At 46.0% G+C, this 18,249-nt stretch overlaps 1 protein-coding gene across 5 annotated transcripts in view; it reads right to left on the bottom strand.

Moving 5' to 3' along the window:
• Positions 1-6: 6 nt before the first annotated feature.
• LOC110070971 (uncharacterized) overlaps positions 7-18,249 on the bottom strand; it is a 56,514-nt gene continuing 38,271 nt past the window's right edge. For 3 of the 5 annotated variants that reach the window (XM_078387167.1, XM_078387166.1, XM_072987408.2), the window contains exon 2: positions 7-3,276. In XM_078387167.1, coding sequence (XP_078243293.1) covers positions 1,492-3,048 — 1,557 coding nt within the window. In that variant the 5' untranslated portion in view covers positions 3,049-3,276 and the 3' untranslated portion in view covers positions 7-1,491. Of the gene's footprint in view, positions 3,277-9,610; positions 12,012-18,249 lie in introns of those variants that run through there. The other 2 variants (XM_078387169.1, XM_078387168.1) reach the window with 2 other exon arrangements.

Here is an 18,249-nt window from a genome sequence, read left to right as displayed (position 1 = left end):
CTGAGATATTCTGAGCTATTTATTGGAGACAAAGATCATGGAATGGCACCATTTCCCTTAAAAAGCCAATCTGGCCAAAGTCACCATCTGCCCCCAAAGGTTGCCTTTTCTGCTCTGGTCACCCCTGGTGTCCATCGCAGCCATCGTTTTATTTCCCCATTACCGACTCCAACACTGGCCTTTCCACTCTACATCTCTACACATTTCAAGCAGTCCATTTTATGGTCCGGTGTTGATTTCTGGTCAAGTACCTTTTTTCAACATCGTGGTTAATTTCTGTGGTTAATTTCCTGACTGCTGAAATACTTATCTTTTTACTTTGAAGAAAAACTGTTACATTCCAGGATAAAGTAAATTAATATAGCTAATTAAAAGAATAGTCCCTCCTCTTCACTGTTCATAGCAAACCAATATACTTTGTCCAGAAAGTGAATAAGGATCTTGATGTGAAGGCTTTATTGAAATGGCAGGCATCCAACCTCCAGTCTAATTCTTACTAAGTCTGTCCTATCATTCTTAAAGCATAAAACAGAGAAACATTCTCAATCTATAGTTAAGAAAATTACACTATTGAATTTCTAAAAAAGCATTTCCCAACATTAAAAAAACAACAACCACAAACTGATGGGTTACAGATTGTATTCTAATTAGCTTATAAATGCTCAAATGCTCACACATGGGCAAGCTGCACTGTATAACTTCTAGGCTTACTTTCATTCTAAATAATTAAATCTCAATCCGAATGTCATTCTCAATAAAATCCTCACCAGAAAAAGGCAGCTCTCTAACAAAATATTTCATTTTGCCCATTGAGATGAACACGTTGACTGCTCCTGAAAGAAAAGTCACAACACTGTTCTTCTAGCACACAGCTTCAACCAGTTGCTTCTCTCATGTTTCAAGGTTGCCACTGGTACAGTGGACTCTTTCCATATTCCATGTAGCGGAAGTAGTTCTTTCCTATAAAGGCCACGACTGTAGGACGAGCTCCTTCCATGTTCCAAGTATTAATATGGTTTCTCCCCAACATGTGAATCGGATTCATTAGAACCGCATATTCTTGATGAGAATATAACACTTGAGGACGTGCAATTCATATTTCCTGGATTGTTCTGTTCTCTCTTTGAATTTGTAGATGTGAACAAATCTTGTGACTTTGAAGCTCTTTCCACATTCCATGCATTTCTATGGTTTTTCACCTGTGTGACTTGTTTGATGCAAACAAGAGACTGCTGACACTTCTATAGTTTCTATTCCATGTGACTTCTTTGATATAAACTAAGGCTATTGCTTCGAGTAAATCTTTTTCCATATTCCATGCATTTATATGGTTTCTCTCCAGTGTGAGTTCTTTGATGTGTACTCAGGTGAACTCTCTGACTGAAGCTCTTTCCACATTCCATGCATTTATATGGTTTCTCCCCAGTGTGACTTCACTGATGTAAACTCATGTGACCTTGCCAACTGAAGTTCTTTCCACATTCCATACATTTAAATGGTTTCTAGAGTGTGAGTCCTTTGATGTAAACGAAGACTATTGCTCTGACTGAAGCTCTTTCCACATTCCATGCATTTATATGGTTTCTCCCCAGTGTGAGTTCTTTGATGTGATCTAAGGGTACTGCTTTCACTGAAGCTCTTTCCACATTCCATGCATTCAAATGGTTTTTCCCCAGTGTGAATTCTTTCATGTTTACGAAACCTACTGCGGCCACTGAAGCTTTTTCCACATTCCACGCATTTATATGGTTTCTCCCCAGTATGAGTTCTTTGATGTGAACTCAGGGAACTGCTGTGACTGAAGCTCTTTCCACATTCCAAGCATTTGAATGGTTTCTCCCCAGTGTGAGTTCTTTGATGTGATCTAAGGGTACTGCTTTGACTGAAGTTCTTTCCGCATTCCAAGCATTTATATGGTTTTTCCCCAGTGTGAATTCTTTCATGTTTACGAAGGCTACTGTGGTCACTGAAGCTCTTTCCACATTCCATGCATTTATATGGTTTCTCCCCAGTGTGAGTTCTGTGATGTGAACTAAAGTGACTGCTCTCAATGAAGCTCTTTCCACATTCCATGCATTTATATGGTTTCTCCCCTGTGTGAATACTTAGATGTGAATTCAGGGATCTGCTGTGACTGAAGCATTTTCCACATTCCATGCATTTATATGGTTTCTCCCCAGTGTGAGTTCTTTGATGTGAACTGAGGTTAAAGTTGTGACTGAAGCTCTTTCCACATTCCATACATTTATATAGTTTCTCCCCTGTGTGAATTCTTAGATGTGCCTTAAAGTGACTGCTCTGACTGAAGCTCTTTGCACATTCCATGCATTTATATGGTTTCTCCCCAGTGTGCGTTCTTTGATGGGAACTCAGGCGACTGCTTTCACTGAAGCTTTTTCCACATTCCATGCATTTATATGGTTTCTCCCCAGTGTGAGTTCTTTGATGTGAACTCAGGGATATACTGTGACTGAAGCTCTTTCCACATTCCATGCATTTAAATGGTTTCTCCCCAGTGTGAGTTCTTTGATGTGATCTAAGGGTACTGCTTTCACTGAAGCTCTTTCCACATTCCATGCATTTATAAGGTTTCTCCCCAGTGTGAATTCTTTCATGTTTACGAAGGCTACTGTGTTCACTGAAGGTCTTTCCACATTCCAGGCATTTATATGGTTTCTCCCCTGTGTGAATTCTTAGATGTGAACTAAAGTGACTGCTCTCACTAAAGTTCTTTCCACATTCCATGCATTGATACTTTTTCTCCCCAGTGTGAGTTCTTTGGTGGGAACTGAGGCTACTTCTCTGACTGAAGCACTTTTCACATTCCATACATTTATATGGTTTCTCCCCAGTGTGAGTTCTTCGATGGGAACCGAGGTTACTGCTCTGACTGAAGCACTTTCCACATTCCATACATTTATATGGTTTCTCCCCAGTGTGAGTTCTTTGATGAGAACAAAGGGTACTTTTCTGACTGAAGCTCTTTCCACACTGTAAGCATTTGTATTGTCTCTCACCTCTCAGGGGTTTAGTGCAATCACTGTGCATCGTGATGCTCTTTCCTTTTTCTATGCATTGACTTTGTTTCTGCTCTGGGTGGACTGTGTCAAGGTGATCAGAAGGAGAAGCTGGAGTTTTCTTTATCTCTCTTTTTTTCCTGGCTTCCCTTCTCCTCCTTATGAATAGTGCAGAATTTTTTTGGTGCTCCACACTTGGGTTTTGTTTTCAATGACAGAATGATTGGCTCCAAAGAATTCCAGTTGTCCTCTTCATCACCTGATGGAGAAAAAAAAAGAGATCAAAGAGGAGTGCAATGTAAAAGAAATACGTCGTTTGGAGGATTTCAAATCCCCAGGACCAGGTGAGCTGCATCCAAGGATATTGAAGGAACTGGCTGAAGAAATTGCAGAACCACTGTGTAATATTCTCTTGTCATCAAGGGAGATGGGTGAAGAGCCAGATAGATGGAGGAGAGCTGACCCTGTCCCTATTTTCAAAAAGGGGAACCAGGGAACTGCAAATCAGTCAGCCTGACATCCATCTCAGGGAAAATTCTTGAGCCGATTACAAAGCAGACACTCTACATGCAACTTGAAAACAATGCAGTAAGAACCAAAAGCCAACATAGAAAGAAGAAAAGAACTGGGCATGGTTTGCTTTGAGAAAAGGAGCCTGAGGGGTGAGACATGGGTTTTTTTCTTTTTTCAACATGGCAGACGGGTTCTACTTTGTATTAGTCTGGTCTCTATGGTTTGTTAATTTTTTTTCTTTTGTTCAGTTCTATTTTTAACTTACTTGATCCTAATTTTTACTGGTCTTATGTAATTGGAGAACTCCTCTTCACCCTCTGATGGGATGGCTTACAGCACAAAAGCCATGTCCATCAAAGGACAAAACAATCCAAAGCTGGCATTTCGACAAGCGACAGAAATGACTGTCAGAGGGATGGAATTTAAGGGAGTGAGAGAAAACCTTGGGCTGGGTGTTCTTCTAAGAACATCACAGGAGGTTCAGAGTGGTTCCCCCACTTGACAGCAGTACCATCACTAACATCCAGAAAATTGTGGGAACCAAATGATCCCTTCATGACGGGCAGTCTAATCTCTTGGGACCTCGTCGATTTGATTTCTGAACGGGAAGGACATTTTTGTCCTGCTGACGTCCTGGATTAACGTCTCATTTGAATCTCCATTTAAAATTTTGGATTAGGCTCCCACAGTACAATGCCAATACTGCTGTCACTTATAGAAATTAATGAAGGCTCAAAAGATTTTTGGACCGAATCTCTAACATTGTTACCATCTGTACTCAGGACAAGATTATATAGGGCATTTTCTTTTAACAACATGAGACTTTAAACTGCATAGGATACCAAAAACTTTCCCACCGAGATTTCTTGATACATTGCTTATCACGGAAAGGGAAGGTGAGAGATTCTGGTTTGAATGTATTTGAAACATCATGCTGTGGGGGAACGCTTCTTCCCAAAGTTGCTAAGCTGTTGGCTGATTCTTCAGTGTAGAGAAAACTTTCCTGGATGATGTCATAGCTGCTTCAGTGGTCACATTGACGAGATAGGCGGATATAAATGAAATAAATAAATAAAATAAATTCAAAGAGCTACTACTCATTCTTCATCTTTCCCATAGTGATAGGGAGCTAACTTCAAAGCCTTTCTTTGGACCAGTCCTAATGGCATTATTTAACCATTGTCCTGTCTGAACTCCTTGTCTATCATTCCATGGATCAAAATTTAATGACAAGTCAATTTCTCTCTGCTTCTATTTCTGAGTTTTTGACTAACTGCTTTCAGAAAACAGGTTTTTACATGCCTCCAGAGCAGGTGAAAACAACATCTAAAAATTTCTATCTGGAAAATTTCTATCATGGAAACTACACGTCCCATGTTTTTACCGGAACTGCAAACTCCATCACAATCTGCATTGCTGCAAAGGCAGCAGCTTCTTGGAAATTTAAGTTGGGCTCCTGCATTCATGAGCCCTTCCCAAAAGTATGAATTACAGCTCCTGTTTACTGCATGGTTAAAAAGTACCATTTCTTCATTTGACTCTGTCCAGCTGCTTATCGGAAGCACAGTTCTCAAGGTCACTGCCCTGACTCAATGCCTTGACTTTTTTAACACCTCTTCAGAAAGTCTTTACAAAACTCAGACTGTGATTACAGGCTTTGTGGTCCAGGAAAGCCATGGTGCTAAACAATTCACGGTTTGGGGATGCTTCTGTTGTTACTTACCTCTTTCCAAGACTGGCTCACTGCCTAATCACAATGTTCCTATCTCTAAGACGGGCTCGCTGGTAGGAGTGTGTGCAAATTAACCTGGAAATTTAGCTCATGACATAACTATTGACCCGTTAAAACTATAATTGGAACTTCAAATTTTATAATTGATCAACCCTACTTAAAATTATTTCAGCAACCAGGACTGATTAACTGTGAAATTATATGATAATTTTATAAATTGTATACACCAACTGATTCATTGACTCCTTTAAATCAGATTTATACTATTTATTCTCACACTGCACTTTAACCACAACAGCATTTGTCATCTGGGACTGTGGTCCTGTGTTCTAGTGTAGGGAATGAATAACATCCAAGTGGTAACGGGCAGGGGAAAGTATGGTGTGGCCCAAGAGTAAGTAAATCTAGAAGAAATGGGTTCAGATATCTGAAGCCCGTCCCTTCTTCTAGCTTGGATGCCAGATGCCAGATACAAGGCAACGTGCTCAGGCAACCCTTGTGACCCTGTGAGTGTGTTCCTGACTAAGACCCTGTAACAAGGACTTATAAAGAAAAGGGAGAGTGACAATCGCCTTTATCTGGACATGTAGATAAAGATTTGATTTAGGATTTCATGGGGAAAAACTAGGAGCTGGAAAATGACTCATTCAGGAAGAGGCCTTTTTGTCAGCATATCTATTCTCAACTATAAAAGTTAGGGATATTTCCATGGATGGTGTGCTCCAGAACAGCGCTGCAACTGGGCATCCATGCTCTCGTGTCTACAGATGATCACCGAGAGAAAGCGAAGCAATCACCTTCCATCAACTGAGGGACTTCACGGTCAGGGTGTAAGTATAGGAAGAATGTGTGAGTCAGAGGCCTCTTGATATCTGGTATGCCATTATAGGCATTGGAAACATAGTAAACGTTACATGAATAAGTGGAAAACTATATGTGATTGTTAAGTCTCTTCTTATGGGCCAGCTTCTTAGGAAATCGGATCTCTCTCTCCATTAGAGTAACGGACCATAACCTAAGTGGGGTAACAGACTCCACTCTATCCCTGACGTTGTTAAACGCCAAATCCATGTCAAATAAAACCCAATAAATCCAGGATTTAATCCTGGATGACTTAACAGATCGAGCTTCTCCAACTGAGCCCTTTTTGGGCGCAGAAAGCAGCGTAGCCCTTTCACGACCTTGCCCACCCGGACATTCCATCCAACGTCCGGCAAGACTGGAGGGGCAAGAAAGGGGAGTTGCCGTCATTTACAAAAACACCTTAGAGGTTGTTAGGCTCTCTGACTGGAGCATCCCAGGCCTCGAGACCCTCCATGTGTCGGATTTGGGATGGGGCTGGTTTACCGTGTTCCCCGCAATCCAGCACTCCCTTTTCCGGAGCTGGTGGACTTCATCTTGGCAACAACACTAAGGTCCCCCAGAGTCTTGGTTCTGGGTGATTTCAATGTCAATCTGCTTCAGGCTCTCCTGGAGGAAACCAATGCCCTTCGTACGTCCCAGTCCGGGTTTAGGCACAGAGCTGGCATTGGTCGCCTTCCAAGATCGCCTCTCGAGGGAGGCCGACTGAGGCAAGATGTCCCTGTTGGTCCTCCTCAGTCTTTCAGTGGCCTTTGATACCATTTGATACCTTGCCCTCAAGGAGACACTCATTAGACCCATTACAAAGAGACCGAGCTTGGCGGCGGACAATATTGGTAATTTTAGGCCCGTTGCCAATGTTTCTTTCCTCAGCACAGTAGTTGAGAGGGTGGTAGCTGATCAGCTGCAGGCTCTTCTGGATGAAACCAAATGCCCTGGATCCATTCCAGTCGGGCTTCAGGCTGCGCCACGGCAAGGAATCAGCATTGGTTGCCATGTTTGATGACCTACTGAGGGAGGCCAACAGGGGCAAATTGTGTCAGTTGGTCCTCCTCGATATCTCAGTTACCTTTGATACCGTCAACCATGCTATTCTCCTGGGGAGGCTCTCCGAATTGGGAATCGGTGGCCTGTTTCTTGCCTGGCTCCGTTCCTTCTTGGAGAACCATCCCCAGAGAGTGCAGATTGGAGAGAGTTTCTTGGCCCCGTGTAGTCTCAATTGTGGGGTTCCGCAGGGCTCGATAATCTCCCCAATGCTGTTTAATATCTATATGAGGCCGCTGGGCGGGGTCATCAGGGGATATGGGTTTCGTGTCATCAAGACACTGATGATACTCAGCTCTACATCTCCTTTTTTCCAACAACAGTTCAGCAATGGATGCAGGTGAATGGACTGAGGCTGAATGTCCTTCAGGTGGATGTCCCAGACATCAGTGGTCTGGGAAACACCCTTTTCTTTTGGGGGAATGACTCTTACCACCAAGAGTGAGGTCCGCAGTTTGGGTGTACCTCTGGACCCGGTGCTCACCATGGGGACCCAGGTGTCATCCACCTTTGGCGGATTGCCCAGCTGCATCCCTATCTTGATGTGGGGGTGCTCACCGGTTTGGTCCATGCACTCATAGTCTCAAGATTAGACTACTATAATGTGCTCTACGTGGGGCTACCTTTGAGACTGTCACGGAAACTTCAGATGGTACAAAATATGGCAGTCAGACTTCTTACAGGGGTGAAAAGGTACCAACATATTTCCCCCATGCTGGCCACCCTGCATTGGCTGCCCTTTCATTTCCACGTTGATTTCAAAGTTCTTACGATTACATATAAAACCCTAAACGGTTTTGGACCTCGATATCTGGCAGAGCGCCTTCTCCCACCCAATTCTGCCAGAATCACTCATTCCAGCCATGCCGGGTGGCCGAGGGAGGTCCAGAAAGAAAGAATGAGGAACAAAACCTTCTCAGCAGTGGCCCCTCGCCTTTGGAACAACTTGCTAATGGAGATCCGCCTGGCTCCCTATCTGGGTGTTTTCAGGAATAAATTTAAGACCTGGCTATTTGGGCAGGCTTTTCCTCCTGCCGTATCTTATTTTCTTATACTTTCACCACCTTGGATCTCTAATATATGTTTTTGGTTTTATTGTTTTTAAATTTGTAAACTGCCCAAAGTAGACCTTTAGTCTAGATGGGCAGGATAGAAATGCAATAAATAAATAAGTCAGTCAATCATGGTATCCTCCCAGGGAGACTCTCGGGGTAGGGATGGGGGGGGAGGCCTTGGCCAGGCTTCGATCCTACCTCGGGGATTGTCCCCAGAGAGTTCAGCTTGGGGAGATGCTGTCCGCTCCGTGGACTCTCAATTGTGGAGTCCCGCAATGCTATCTATATGAAGCCGCTGGGGGAGGTCATCAGGGGTTCTGGAGCTTTGTGTCACCAATATGCGGATGACACAAAGCTCTATCTCTCCTTCCAACCTCCTGCAGTGGATGTATCCCGTTGGTGAGTGCTCCAACACTGGAGGCATGGAAGAGAAACTTAGATCATCACCTGGCAGATCTGCTTTGATTGTATTCCTGCATGGAGCAAGGGGTTTGGCTTGATGGCTTTGTAGGCCCCTCCTAACTTCACTTTTCTATGATTTCTATGAATGAAATTCAACAGAGTAAGTCAAGGATAACTGTCTGAGCAAAACTACAAGCAAGAAGGTTCTTGGGATCATTGTAGATCAGAAGATGAATAGGAGCCAGCCGTGTGATATGGCAACTAAAAGGACAAGCACTATTTCAGGAGCTATTAAAAGAAATAGACCTACAGTGTGCAGGGGATTGGAATCAATGGCCTCAGAGGCCTCTTCAAACTTCGCGATTCTGGATTTTTGTTAGTTTATCAACATTTTTTATAAAGGAAAAAGGCTCTCTTCCACCTTTCCCTCTCCAAAAGAACCCCACACGCAGGAGCAGCTTGGAAGGAGAAATTCGGGAAAGCCCCACACTAAGCTGAGTCTCACCCACAGCAGTTAATACAGGGTGGAGCCGAGCAGGATTGGGAACTAAAGGAATAAGGGAAGAAGATGGAGGTTTCACACCCGCAGGTCAAGTCAAGCCCATCTCTGCAGCCTCTCGATCCCTCGAGAGCAGCTACGAGAGACTTGGGGGTGGCCTCCCCCCCTCCCCAAAGGCTCCTGGGGCTGCTGGCGATGGGGCTCAAATGATTCCACATCCTTATTCAAGCAGCAAAAAGAAAGGGCATTCTGCTGATGGGAGAGTAGCCGGCTGGAGAGCTCTGGGGTTCAGGATCGGTGGCTGGGGCCGCCGACCATGAGAATAGCCAGCTCCACCGTACCAGGAGAAGGAAAAGGGGAAACCGCTTCTGAGGACTCTCTCTCTCTCTGAGAAACCTTGGGTCACCCAAGCCAGAACGAGCTTGATGATGATGATGGCTGTTTTAATAGTGTGGTGGTGCATCAGATGGAAATAAAAAGAGCTCACCTGCCTTGCAAAGGCTGGAGGGCTCTGGAGTTTGATCTCTTCTCATTTGGATCTGAGAAGAACCAGGAGAGATCGGCTCTGGCTCCCTTCACCCTCCCTGGGAGAAGAGAAGAAGCCAAAGGATCCCTCTGGGGAGATCCCGGGAGGAAGGAAGAGCGAAGGTTTTCCCTTTGGAGGGAGGCCTTTCCCCTGCTTACATCCGGTGGGGCAGAGCAAGGAGCAGCCGAGGAAGGAAAACAGCTGGGAGGGAGGGAGGGGCCTTTTGTAAACTGGGCGGCTCTGAATGGCGCATCTGGGAGAAAGGCTGCCACTGGTCAAGCCTCTTCTTTGCAGCCGGGAGAGCTGGCCAGAGGTTCCTCTCCTTGGAGGGGGGAGGAGATCTCCTTTCCACCTTTGTCCCAAGAATCTGCCCTTCCTGGGCCTCTTTCTCTTTCTGCCCTGCTTTCCTCTATGGATAATAAAAGGCTTTTCCCACAATGAGACCAGGAGACCCCCCATTCAACACAAACACAGAGAAGAAGGAGATCCCTCCAAACTACCCACACACCCCTTCCTGCAGTGGATCCCCAGCCTGGGATCTGGCCGGGAGAGGGATCTAGTCTTCCCTTCCCTTTGCCAGGTCCAGAGCTACTGAACCAAGTCTTTAACAGTCCCCTTTAAATACCACAGAGGGAGGGGAATACAGAAGAGGCTCAGGCATCTGGGAGGGAAGGGAGAGATATTGCTCTCAGCTGACCCCTTTCTCCCCATAAGCCCCATTTCTGGGACCCCCTTGTGTCCCCCTTTTCAGCCCCTTCTCTCCCTCCCTGTACCCCCCAGGACAGGGGCCCTTAAAGTAACGTTTCCAAGTCTGGGCAAAATGCGGGGGGTGAGGCCAGGTGGGGGTTGTATGGAGGAAGGAGCAATTGGGGGGAGGAGAGAAAAAGCACTGGGGGAACGCACCCTTCTTTCCCCCTCTGCCACCACCGCCCCCCAAAAAGGGTGCCTGCTTTCTGTTTGACAGGGTGGGAGTTGGAATTAATTTTAAGGCATTTTCTATATAGTTCTATTTTTAATCCAAAATTTTGCCCTGGAATGTCTTTTTGTGGTAAGTTGGGAAATTCACCAAAGAAGCCTAAACATGTTTGTCTTAAAACAGCCTTTGATGAAAAGATTTTCCTGCCCTCTGCACCATTTGAAATATTTAAATATCTAATATTTGATATGCAGACTTCCAAAGAATAGCAAGGAGAGACAAGAGGGCCTTCTTAAATGAACAATGCAAAGAATTAGAAGAAAATAATAGAAAGGGAAAAACCAGAGATCTGTTGTGAATCTGAGAAGTGCGCCGTCCTCTGGGCCAACTGGCACAGTGATTGAGAGCAGTTGTGTGGAGGGCATCCTTGTCGACATAGAGCCTGAGGAAGTAGTTCCTAAGCAGTCCACGGAAGTGTGTCTGGTGGAGGAAGGAGGGGAGGAGTTAGACCTGATTCTCTGGGAGGAGATAAAGGAGGGGGAAAAAGAGCGCGCGTTTAGTTGGACAGGAGCGGGAGCTTTAGGAAAGAGGGTGAACCGAGGGGTGCAAACTTGAGCCCATGCTCGGAGGGGAGACTTCCGCGGGACTTTCTCAAACATTCCCCAATTTGCAGTGGGGAAGTGGATTGCTGCTGGAACCATCTACAGTGGGGTCTCTACTTAAGAACTTAATCCGTATTGGAAGGTGGTTCTCAAGTTGAAAAGTTCTTATGTTGAATGTGCATTTCCCATAGGAATGCATTGAAAACCATTTAATCCGTATCTGCTCTTTTCCGTCCATAAAAACTACAGCACAGCGGGTATTGCAGGAAAAGGTTTGGATCCTCTGGAATGGATCGTGGTTGTTTATCCCCCGCAACCATCCTGGGGGGAGGAGGGTGATCAGACCTGGTCCCTCTTTCCTCCAGAAGCCTCCGGAGGGAGATTGGGCCTGCCATCCGTGCTGTGGCATGGTTTGCGCCATGAGGAGTACCCCTCTGAGACCGTTGACAGATCGGGAGCATTTCGGCCCGGCCCCCTTCTAATGAATGACGCGGTGTTACCTAATGTTAAAGTGAAAAAAAATACAAGTTGTTGCCTGAAGTGAATTTATTGGACCCCTTTGACTCAGCGGAGTTGAATGCTGTAAAAAAATAAAGATGTTAATTTTGAAAGTTCAGACCAGCCTCCGACTCTCTTTCCCGCCTTTACCACCAGCGCACCCCCCAGCGTCTGAGAGTTCAGCCTGGAGGCAGGCGGTGCATCATGGCCTTTCCCAATTTGAAGAGACACTTGTACAGCAGACCGAGGCAAAGAGGCAGTCCTGAAACAAGCAAAACCAGGGAGCTGGACAGGGGACAGATTGGATTTGTCTCCAGTGTGGAAGGGATTGTCACTCTCGAATTGGCCTTCTCAGCCACATAAGACACTGTTCCAAGACCTCCATACAGAGCACGATACCATAGTCTCTCGAGACTGAAGGATGCCTACACCGACCCCCCGGCCAAATACGAACTTTGTTACATCTGTTCAAGAAAATTGGAGATGTTAAAGAAACATTTTGTGCAAAGATGGACATGATAAAGGACAACAATGGGAGGGACCTCACAGAAGCAGAAGACATCAAGAAGAGGTGGCAAGAATACTGTACAGAGGAATTATAACAGAAAGATTTGGATATCCCTGACAACCCAAATAGTGTGGTTGCTGACCTTGAGCCAGACATCCTGGAGAGCGAAGTCAAGTGGGCCTTGGAAAGGCTGGCTAACAACAAGGCCAGTGGAGGTGATGGCATTCCAGTTGAACTATTTAAAATCTTAAAAGATGACGCTGTTAAGGTGCTACAATCAATATGCCAGGAAGTTTGGAAAACTCAACAGTGCCAATCCGAAAGAAGGGCAACGCCAAAGAATGCTCCAACTACCGTACAATTGCACTCATTTAATACGCTAGCAAGGTTATGCTCAAAATCCTCCAAGGTAGGCTTAAGCAGTATGTTTGCCGAAAACTCCCAGAAGTACAAGCTGGATTTCAAAGGGGCAGAGGAACTTGAGACCAAATTGCTAACATGCGCTGGATTATGGAGAAAGCCATAGAGTGTTCCAGAAAAACATCAACTTCTGCTTCAATGACTATGCAAAAGCCTTTGCCTGTGTGGACCACAGCAAACTATGGCAAATCCTTAAAGAAATGGAAGTGCCTGACCACCTTATCTATCTCCTGAGAAACCTATACATGGGACAGGAAGCAACAGTTATAACTGGATATAACTGAAACACTGATTGGTTCAAAATTGGGAAAGGAGTATAACAAGGCTGTATATTGTCATCCTGCTTACAGTGGACCCTTGACTTACAGACGGCTTGACTTACAGACTTTTTGAGTTACAGACTTCTCTGGCCGCAAAATTTAGGTTTGACTTGCAGCCTGAAAATTGACTTACAGACCAGAAAAAAACCAAAAGGGAGCAAAAACGGCCTGTTACGGGATTAATCGGTTTTCAATGTACTGTAGGTCAATGGAGACTTGACTTACAGACTTTTTGACTTGAGAACCACCTTCCAATACGGATTAAGTTCTCAAGTCAAGACCCCACTGTATTTAACTTATATGCAGAATACATCATGCAAAAGGCAGGACTGGAGGAATCCCGAGACGGAATTAAGATTGCCGGAAGAAATATCAACAACGTCCGATATGCAGATATACCACTCTGACGGCAGAAAGTGAAGAGGAATTAAGGAACCTTGTAATGAGGGTTTAAGAGGAGAGTGCAAAAAAACGGTCTGAAGCTCAACATCAAAAAAACTAAGATCATGGCCACTGGTCCCATCCCCTCTGGGCAAATAGAAGGGGAAAGATATGGAGACAATAAGAGAGTTTACTTTCTTGCACTCCATGATCACTGCAGATGGTGACAGCAGCCACGAAATTAAAAGACACCTCCTTCTTCATATCCCCTCCTCTCTCCTCAGAAAGGGTCCGAGGTGTCTTACATCATAAGAAGATAATATTTAAAGCTAAAAACAAACAATAGGCAAATATATTTTTTTACAAATCCAAGAAATGGTTAGGCATCCTTCAGTCTCGAAAGACTATGGTAGCGTGCTCTGTATGGACTTGGAACAGCGTCTAGTGTGGCTGAGGAGGCCAATTCGAGAGTGACAATCCCTTCCACACTGAAGACAAATCCAATCTGTCCCCTGTCCAGCTCCCTGGTTTTGCTGCTTTTGTGATTTCCTCTTTGCCTCGGCCTGCTGGGCAAGGGTCGCTTCAAATTGGGAGAGGCCACGATGCAGTGCCTGCCTCCAGGCTGAACGCTCAGATGTCAGGGTTTCCCATCTGTTGAGGTCTACTCCTAAGGCCTTCAGATCTCGCTTGCAGACGTCCTTGTATCGCAGCTGTGGTCTCCCTCTGGGGCGCTTTCCCTGCACTAATTCTCCATACAGGAGGTCCTTTGGAATCCGACCATCAGCCATTCTCACGACGTGCCCAAGCCAACGTAGACGTCGCTGTTTCAGTAATGTATTCATGCTGAAAATTCCAGCTCGTTCTAGGACTACTCTGTTTGGGACTTTGTCCTGCCAGGTGATGCCAAAAATCCGTCGGAGGCAACGCATATGGAACGTGTTCAGCTTCCTCTCCTGCCGTGCACAAAGGGTCCAGGACTCGCTGCAGTACAGGAGTGTGCTTAGGACACAGGCTCTATAGACTTGGATCTTTGTATGTGTCGTCAGCTTCTTATTGAGCCATACTCTCTTTGTGAGTCTAGAGAACATGGTGGCTGCTTTGCCAATGCGTTTATCCAGCTCGACATCCAGAGAGAGGGTGTCAGAGATGGTTGAGCCAAGGTACACAAAGTCATGAACAACCTCCAATTCTTGTGTAGAGATGGTAATGGAAGGAGGTGAGTCCACGCCCTGGCCCATGACTTGTGTTTTCTTCAGGCTGATTGTTAGTCCAAAGTCTTGGCAGGCCTTGCTGAAACGATTCATGAGTTGTTGGAGGTCTTCAGCAGAGTGGGCAACGATGGCTGCATCATCTGCGAAGAGGAAGTCCCGCATGCATTTCAGTTGGACTTTGGTCTTCGCTCTCAATCTAGAGAGATTAAAGAGCTTTCCGTCTGATCTAGTCCGGAGATAGACACCCTCGGTTGCAGTTCCAAAGGCATGCTTCAGCATGACAGCAAAAAAGATCCCAAAAAGTGTTGGTGCGAGGACACAGCCCTGTTTCACTCCGCTTCGGATGTCAAAGGGGTCTGATGTTGAGCCGTCAAAAACTACAGTGCCTTTCATTCCCTCATGGAAAGATCTGATGATGTTAAGGAGACGAGGTGGACATCCAATCTTGGGAAGTATTTTAAAAAGGCCATCCCTGCTAACCAGATCAAATGCTTTTGTAAGGTCTATGAAGGCCACTAAGAGTGGCTGTTGTTGTTCCCTGCATTTCTCCTGCAGCTGTCGGAGGGAGAATACCATGTCAGTGGTGGATCTATTAGCTCGAAATCCGCACTGTGATTCTGGATAGACTCTGTCTGCAAGCACCTGGAGCCTCTTCAGAACAACACGGGCAAGCAGCTTCCCTACAACACTAAGAAGAGAGATGCCACGGTAGTTATTGCAGTCACCCCTGTCTCCTTTGTTCTTGTACAATGTGACAATGTTTGCATCCTTCATGTCCTGTGGTACTCCACCTTCCCTCCAGCAGAGACAAAAGATTTCGTAGAGTTCGGTGGTGATGATCTCCTTACAGCATTTCAGCACTTCAGCAGGGATGTTATCCTTTCCAGGTGCCTTGCCGGAGGCGAGGGAGTCCAAGGCCGCTTTTATTTCTGCTAGGGTTGGTTCGCTGTCCAGCTCTTCCAAGACAGGTAGGCACTCAATGTTGTTTAATGCTTCTTCGGTTACTACATTCTCTCTGGAATATAGCTCAGAGTAGTGCTGTACCCAGCGTTCCATCTGCTGTGCTCGGTCCTGGATGAGCACACCTGTAGCAGACTTCAAGGGAGCAGATTTCTTCTGTATTGGACCTAAGGCCTGCTTGATACCGTCATACATTCCTTTGATGTTACCTGTGTCCGCTGCTAACTGTATATGAGAGCAGAGCTGGAGCCAATAGTCGTTGGAGCATCTCCTGGCAGCCTGTTGGACTTGGCTGCGAGCAGCTCGAAGAGCTTGCAAGTTGTACTCGCTAGGACAGGCTTTGTATGCTGCTAGTGCTCTTCTCTTAACCTCGATGGCTGGCATTAACTCCTCTGAATGGGCTTCGAACCAGTCAGCCACCTTTTGGGTCTTCTTGCCAAAGGTGGACAAGGCGGTGTTATAGACAGTGTTCTTGAAGTGTTCCCATCGTTCAGGTGCATTTGCAGTAGCCGGACCTGGAAGGGCTTCCTCAAGTGCTTGGGCAAATTCTTTCACTTTTCTTTGATCGCGAGTCTTGCTGATGTCAATACGTGGTCTTCCTTCCTTTTTCGTGTGATATACTCTCTTTGTTCGCAGTTTTACTCTACTACACACCAGGGAGTGATCAGTATCACAATCAGCACTCTGGTAACTGCGTGTGATCGTAATACTAGGAAGGCTGGAACGTCTAGTGAGGATTAGATCGAGCTGATGCCAATGCTTGGATCTTGGATGTCTCCAGGAAACTCTGTGTTGCAGCTTCGTGTTAAAGAATGTGTTGCTGACGCAAAGACCATAATGGCAGCAAAGCTCCAGCAAGCGCTGGCCATTTTCATTCATCTTTCCAATGCCAAAACGGCCTAGACAAGTGGGCCAAGAATTATGATCAGCACCAACTCTAGCGTTAAAGTCTCCAAGAATGAACAGTGCCTCTCTTTCAGGGACTTTTTTGATAGCAGCTGCCAGATCGTCATAGAATTTGTCTTTCACTTCTGGAGTGGATGACAGTGTTGGTGCATATGCACTAATGAGGGTTACTGGTCCTGCTGATGAGTGGAGCTGCAGAGACAGGATTCTTTCACTCCCCACAGTAGGTGGAACAATGCATCTCAGGAGAGTATTTCTGACTGCAAAGCCAACACCATATTCCCTGGTCTCATTCGATGGTTTTCCCTGCCAGAAGAATGAGAAGTTTTTTTCCTTGACAGATCCCGAGTCTGGCAATCTTGTCTCTTGCAGGGGAACAATGTCCATCTGCAGTCTACTCAGTTCCATGTCAATGACAGCTGTCTTGCGCACATCATCTATTTCTTGCAGGTCATTAGGAAAGCCGTAGTCAGGAAAGCCAGGGGTCATTGTCCGTACATTCCAGGTGCCCAGCTTTAGGGCAGGCATTTTCTTACGATTGTTGCATGGTGCACAGTTATCGATCTGCTTGTCGGGTTTGACCCTAAACCCCACGCACCCCGTGAAGTTAACAGACCGTGGCGAGGTAGCACCTTACTGGCTGGGGGCTGCCCAGCTTAAGGCGGGCGGTATCTACCTGATGAGGTGTAATGACCTCTCCCACCGTCAGAAGTAGCCCCTGGCGTCATGCTCTACGCCAATTGAGCAAGGACTTATAACCGGTAACTGCTACTTCCCGTGTTGTTTCGACGCTGTGTGCGAAGCTGGAGTGTCCTCTCCAGAGCACGAAACCTGGGTAAAATAGTATGGAGGATAGGCTGTTACCCAAGCAGCAAATCCCCCCTCTCCACGTCACTGAAATTGTCCAGTGGAAAGGCAAGAGCCAGTACAATTGGTTCCAGTGACGTCGCAGGAGTTGGCGGAATGATATAAACTGCCTCCGGGACTCCGGCTCCGGATTTTGCGTCGAGGTTATCTCCTGAAGCCCTTTCCATAAGTGGATATAGCCACAAGGCAGTGGAGGTTTGAAGTCGGAGTTTTCCTTCTCCTAGATGGGCTGCCTTCCAGGGCTGACGAGCCCCACCTACCCGGCCTCCTCTCTAATAGTGTGGAAGTGTTCTATGTTTGTTGTCATTCCAATGTATCAAATTTCGGTAAAGATAGGATTTGAAGATTTAGCATGCCATTTGACACGCTCTCCTGCTCAGCCTCCTTCAAAGCTAAAACTCCACCTTCCCACAGGCCATGCATATCTACCATGTTAAGGACAGAGATGGGATCGTAGGTAGAATAGGAGTATTTGACAGTTTCGCGCGCCGTTAGGCGCGTGGTCCTGGGAAGTCCCAATTTAACCATGCGGTGGGGGGTGGGGACAGAGAGAATAAGCCAGAAAAGCCCATAAAGCCAGTACCTGTGCTTCCTTCCTAGACAAAACTTCCTGAGGAAATGGAGGAAAGCTCTCCTGGGAAGTCCCAATTTAACCATGCGGTGGGGGGTGGGGACAGAGAGAATAAGCCAGAAAAGCCCATAAAGCCAGTACCTGTGCTTCCTTCCTAGACAAAACTTCCTGAGGAAATGGAGGAAAGCTCTCCTGGGAAGTCCCAATTTAACCATGCGGTGGGGGGTGGGGACAGAGAGAATAAGCCAGAAAAGCCCATAAAGCCAGTACCTGTGCTTCCTTCCTAGACAAAACTTCCTGAGGAAATGGAGGAAAGCTCTCCTGGGAAGTCCCAATTTAACCATGCGGTGGGGGGTGGGGACAGAGAGAATAAGCCAGAAAAGCCCATAAAGCCAGTACCTGTGCTTCCTTCCTAGACAAAACTTCCTGAGGAAATGGAG

This window comes from Pogona vitticeps, chromosome 2, assembly GCF_051106095.1.
Source record: "Pogona vitticeps strain Pit_001003342236 chromosome 2, PviZW2.1, whole genome shotgun sequence".
Lineage (NCBI taxonomy): Eukaryota > Metazoa > Chordata > Lepidosauria > Squamata > Agamidae > Pogona > Pogona vitticeps.
The sequence above is the reverse complement of the archived record's forward strand: the minus strand, read 5'-3'. Positions and strand labels throughout refer to the sequence as shown.